Source organism: Glycine soja, chromosome 5, assembly GCF_004193775.1.
Source record: "Glycine soja cultivar W05 chromosome 5, ASM419377v2, whole genome shotgun sequence".
NCBI classification, from domain to species: Eukaryota; Viridiplantae; Streptophyta; class Magnoliopsida; order Fabales; family Fabaceae; genus Glycine; species Glycine soja.
In genome coordinates, this window is record NC_041006.1 from 36810074 (window position 1) to 36816029 (window position 5956).

General features: G+C 33.1%; 1 protein-coding gene across 1 annotated transcript; it reads right to left on the reverse strand.

Annotated features, from left to right (window-relative positions):
* Positions 1–1000: 1000 nt before the first annotated feature.
* LOC114412919 (IQ domain-containing protein IQM2-like) lies at positions 1001–4958 on the reverse strand. The gene is made up of 9 exons (XM_028377028.1): positions 4774–4958; positions 3502–4022; positions 3301–3415; positions 3092–3157; positions 2901–2989; positions 2713–2800; positions 2373–2609; positions 2136–2237; positions 1001–2010 (listed from the first exon to the last, which is right to left on the reverse strand). Exons 2-9 carry the CDS (start codon positions 3975–3977, stop codon positions 1213–1215), a joined length of 1971 nt encoding a protein of 656 aa, XP_028232829.1. The 5' UTR covers positions 3978–4022; positions 4774–4958; the 3' UTR covers positions 1001–1212.
* Positions 4959–5956: the final 998 nt, after the last annotated feature.

Here is a 5956-nt window from a genome sequence, read left to right on the forward strand (position 1 = left end):
TCCAAATTTGTTGATCATATCCTGAAACAGTGAAACTTGACCGAAAAAAGGCCACGAGATAACAAAAAATCAGAAAAGAAAACTTGAACTACTAGCTAATAAGTAGTAATAAGGGAACTAGAGAAATCAATGTTCAGAGAATATGCACCACAAATGGAGATTGCCACGAGTCTAAAAGAAAATTCATTTTCATCATAATATTTCAATATATTCAATCTAATATATATTAATCAAATCTTACATATTGACCCCTCTACAACACGGGCTATCCTTACTAGTTAAGTTTGAACAGAAAGATTAACGTGCACCAAGCAATGCAAGGAAAAAGATAGTCACTGTTCATCATAATGGTTGCAATTATATTTCATCATTTTGCACATACTAACGGATAGATAGATAGTGTCATGCACAGCATGGAATGCGAAGCTTAATAAGCCCAACTAGGCAATACTAATTTGAACAGTGAGTTTTATATTTTATTTTTCAAAAAATTATAATAAGCCAACCTTAAATATATAAATACTTCCCGGTGTCAATTAGCATATGAAGATTTTGGGACTTCTGTCAACTAAATTGCTGAAAAAAATTGAAGATTAATGAAGTCATTAAGCACTTTGTACATAAACTCTTATAATTAGTTCTCAGTCATTCTTCTGTTTTCAGGATAGATTCTACCTATTTGTGCCTCATAAAAATAACTAGTGGGTTGGTGGATCATTATCTTATCTTCATAAAGATTTTGATAAGAATTTATCCTATATTGGTAAAGATTTTCTTTATTCCCCAAACTAAATACAAATAAAAATAAATAAATTAGCAAAAATAAGATTCATCAGAGAGATCTTTTGTTTCCCCGACAAATTAAACCATTGTAGATATTTAAGTCCAAACATGCCCTCAGCCGCATAACAAAAAAATAATGCGGATTAGACTTAAATTTCAGTGAGAAAAGGATAATGTAACTATAAATAGATATATTTGAATTGAACCCATGAACTTGTTGCATGGTGGAAGATCAAATGTTTCCTTTTTATTGCCAGGATAAATAAATCCCAAAATAATTTTGCACTTTTGAGTTTTGATCCTATAATACTATACATGAGTGAAAAAAGAATGCCTGTGTGCATCAATGGAAAGAATAACAAAAATACATATATTAATTGGTTACCTATTGACACAAAAAAGAATAAAACAATGGAGAATCCTATTCACTCATGAACTGTGAATAACTGGTATCACTGATGATCCTCTGATCAAAGGGGAGCATTTTGATCCTGAACTATTGGACTCACCTCTTTGAGGCATGTGAAGTGGTTCAATTGTTAAGTTCCCACATAGACTTGCTACATTTGAAAGACTAGAGCTCAACAAAGTGGTGCTTCTAGGAGCAAAGGATGATTTAGAGCGGGATCCACTTCTTGGAGACAGATTAACTTGCTCCAAAGCTCGGAACTGAAGCTCACAAGGGTAGTCTCTCACACAGCCAATGCGCGGCCCCGCTCCGGTTGTCCATTTGCAAGACAACTGCTTCCCCAGTTGATATGATTTCATTTCTTTATGTGAGTTGATTCTTTTGAGTATGGACTCTTGTGGAATGGTTTCTACATCATTGTCATCAGATAAGTTTTCATCTGAATTTGTATGGTCTAGCTCTGGTACAAATGCTTGTGTTGTTTCTTGAGATTCCATTTGGATACTCACACAGCTTTGTTCACTACCTTCTATCTCATTTTCTAGTCCTTCAAACACATGACCCCTTTTTGGTATTTCTAGATTGCTCAGTTCTCTTCCAAGAATTTGAAATCGCCTTGTGCAAGGTGCCATCAATACAGAAGACCTCTCGGTTTCGATCAAATTGGCCTTCTCTGCTGCAACTGAGCCTTCAATAATGGTCTCTACAATCTCCAGGCCATTCATGTTCTCAGTGAAGTCCTCTTCAGATGAGTGGCTTCTAAGATGACCACTACTTCTCAGAGAAAGCAAGTCATCAGCCTCATCAACTGGATCCATCTGCATATAACAAAATGAATTCCTCAGAATATATTCTTTCACAATCTTGTAATTACAGATCTAAATTATAAACCATTACAAACAATACTAAAGTAATGTAAAGCCATGGTTCTAATTATCTATACCTTGACATCAGAAAGGCTCACATTGTTCTCCTGAAGGAATGAAATAAATTCCTTAAAATTTTCTTCTGTCGGACGATAATGACCACTGTGAGGCCAAACAGCCTGTTGAAAAGAAACAACAAACTCAATTTTCTGAGCACATAAAATAAAAAAAGAATAAAAAAAAAGTAGTCATCTATGGCTATAAGAATCCAGTAAAAGAGTAATAAATTTACAAGCCTTATGCCAGATTTATACCTTCAAGACACCATTTTCAATCACTAGTCTCCCAGCAGAAGATGTGGCTCCTCCAGCCAAGAAGCTAGAGTGCTGAAATGAACCTTTTGTCTTCTTGCCAACATACAATGTCTTAGATGTGCTAAGGACAAAAATCCACTTGGCATGTGCATCTTCTCCAGTGTTAAGGAGCTCTCCTGTCTGCTTGTAGAAGAACTTTCCATCCTCCACAACAACTTCATAAGCCAGCCTTTCCATCTGTCAGAAAAAAGAATGAAAATAGTTAATAAAAATTGAAATCAAAGAATCTCGAGCAAATTTGTCTATGAAGAGATGTTTGTATAAATTGAGGAAACCTTACCGGACCAAGATATTTAATGCACTGCTGTTGAAGTTTGGAACGAGGGCACTTCTCAAGATTTACTTCTTTTCCTTCTCCTATATCTAACCTGCAATTTCAGAGAACCTTAATTTCAAACTCTTGTGACTTAAGATCTATATAGGAGAAATATAAGTTGTAACTCAAATATATTTTACAAAGAATGTTACCAGTAGAAGAAGGGTTCTCTGCTCTGAGACTGAAGCCACCTATCGTAATAGAAGTGTAGATTATGTCCATAGCGATGGCGAGGGTCAATCTATTACACAGTAAAAAAAAATTTAGTAAGTAATAATTGATGAATGACTAACAGACCAATACATAAGCAGAAAAAAAACTAGAGCAGCCATTTTTGACTAACCGCTTCAAGCCAGTGCTGTAAAGCAAGTTTTTGAGCTTTATCATCTTTTGATAAACCTTTTCCAACCTGCAATGACAAAGAAAAGTTTAATTCAGTTTCTTGCAGCTTGAAAGTTTGAACTAGAAAGTTAGAGCATAGTAGTTATTGAAGGTATTAACCTTCAATAATCACCATTATTACCCTTCCAAAGCTGAATAATGTTAAAGTACCTTAGCAGCTCTAGTTCTGGCTCTAGACCAACGCGAAACTGCGGTTTCATGTTTCTCAATCTCAAAGAAAGATATGGAGCTGCGCTTGAGTTCAGCAAAATCCAAGAGCTTCCACCTATAAAATTAAAGATAAAAACATGTCAGAAACACATGAAATTTTGTAAAGAAGGAAAGAGATTCTCAGGCCAATAAAAAAAGTACCAGCTTTGTTCAACAAGAATTGCACAATCTGCTAGCTTTCTTCTCGTGCGAAAACTCTTGTATACTTTCTGCAATTTAAGTGCTGCAATGTGTTTGGGGCTGTTTGGATTTAGAAGTGCTGATTGGATGGTTTCCAGTTGACACTCTGACTTAAAAGGAAGATCATCCATTTCTTTGCTCTTTTTGCTAGTCCTTGAGATAGGCATGTTTTCCTCTTTGTCAAATGACAAAGTGTTGGTTGAGATGATGTTATCAATGTCCTTTCTTTTGAAGCTCACAGATGCCTCTATTGTCATCTTTCCAGAACCTAGAGATTTAAGGATGGTGGGTTCTAAATCTTCGTTCTTGAAACTGACCGATCGCATTGGAGTTTTGATTTCGTCATTGCCAAAGTTGATGGATTTTACAACAACGGAGTCTAAGCCATCTTCTACATCATTGTACTTGGCAAATGGACATGAGAAGGAAATCCCCATATGACAGCAAAACCAAATCTGCAGAAACTTGTGCAATCCGTGGTCCTGAAAATTGCGAAGTCAATATTGAAGTACAAGATGATGAATTTTTCATGTGTCAAACTGGATGGAATAAGTGCATCAATGCTAAGAACAATAATACGAAATTCAGACCGTACTCACATCACAACCGCACAATTTACATCAAGATAAATGAATGTTGGAAATAAAAAAAATAGAAAAATAAAATTCTTAAGACCCATTTTTTAGAATGCATTGTTCTATTTATTATTATCTAGGCAGGAACAGCAGCACTTGTAATCCTCGTCGAACTGATCAACAAGAACTCAAATTCTATGCTGCAGCAAAACCATCAGAAACAAAAGGATCACGGATCCGCAAAACCCATTAGCTAAACTCCCATTTTTAAAGAAAAATCCAAGAAAACAGTCTCATATTCATGAAAGGAGAACCTGAAACACAGTACCAAGGAAATCCCATTTCATTCTCTTAAACAGATTCCAAACAAACCAAACTACAGAAATAAAAAATATCACAGATAATCCCAGTTAAAGAAGAGCAAGGATCTAAAAAAAAATTCACCAAAACATGAATAAAAAAATCATATTACTTTTTCTTCACGGATATATAGTTAGATTGGGTAGAATAGCATAGCATTCAAACATCAGCACAGTATGCAATATGCAGAAATGGATATACATATCATTTATTCCATAAAAAGAAACAAACATATTAAAATAGATTCTTAAAAGCAAAAGGAAAATGAAGAGTGAGTTGATGAAGGGTGGTAGAGTACCTGAAGATTCGAAAACCAGGAAGGAGAAAAGAGAAGAATCTGTAATGGGGTTGATGAGATGAGAGAATCTTAATGGAACACTGTTACTTTGAGTTAATGGTAAGATATGATATGATAGTGTTCGAAATGTTGATGCAGGAAAGTTGAACTAGGTAGCTAGCTTGCACTTGTTAACAAAGTTAATGGGATCCTTTGCTATTAATCACTTAACATATTTATACATGCTAGGAGGAGAAGAATAAAATACGAAGAGAGAGAGAGAAACAGTGTTTCCACTCTCCAACCACGTGGAGTCGAACAAGTATACTAAAATTCCGTCTTTTTTTTCTTTTATTTTCTTTTTCTTTTTCTTCTGTTTTGGTTTTGGGATTATTTTCCCTTTATTTTTATAAAGACCATGGTTTGGTCTGTGGCTTCTTTACCAGCAGACCCATGACATGACATGTAACCTTATTTTAATTTCTTTTCTTTTTTTAGAAAACTCAAATTGTTGATTTTATTAATTGTGAACTTGTACTAAGTTTGTATTTATCGTTTAAATTTGAAGTGAGATGATGGTCACAAAAAAAATTAATTTTTAAGCCTTATTTAAAAAATAATAATTTCAATATATGTACTACTAAATTCACTTGTGACTTATGTGTATATCCTTAAAATCCTTTCAAGGTTAAATTTGTCGCAAAAGTTAACTAAAGTAATATATTAATACAAAAATAAAAATGTCAAATTAAACTTTCACTCCAAATACAATAAGAGTAGTGTTAAACTGCACTCACACTGGCAGATGCACGTGAGAGGGTATGGGGACAATTACTCCGTAAGATTTTTTACTTATTTGTATATGCATAATAAAAAAAATTGATCCCACTAAACAATAAATACTGCCTTACAAGATAATTATTTTAAAAAAATAAATGTATAAAATATAAAAAATAAAATAGAGAATATAAATTGATATTAAATTTATTATTTTATTCTTTTAATTTTTAGGTTTAATTACTATTTTTATTATTTAATTTATTTTTTAGGTTCAATTTAATCATTTAATTTATTTATTTGATTAGGTTTGGTTTCATGATTTTAGATGACATCAATAAATTATGTATTTGATTCTCGATTAAATTAATAAAATTATTTATATGTTGAGTTTTAAATATATATATATATATATATATATATATAT

Coding starts and splice junctions, on each gene's coding strand:
- LOC114412919 (XM_028377028.1), bottom strand. CDS start 3,977: ATGGGGATTTCCTTCTCATGTCCATTTGCCAAGTACAATGATGTAGAA. Junction 3,416..3,501: donor ATTCTTGTTGAACAAAGCTG/GTACTTTTTTTA, acceptor TTAATTTTATAG/GTGGAAGCTCTTGGATTTTG. Junction 2,610..2,712: donor GCATTAAATATCTTGGTCCG/GTAAGGTTTCCT, acceptor TTTTTCTGACAG/ATGGAAAGGCTGGCTTATGA.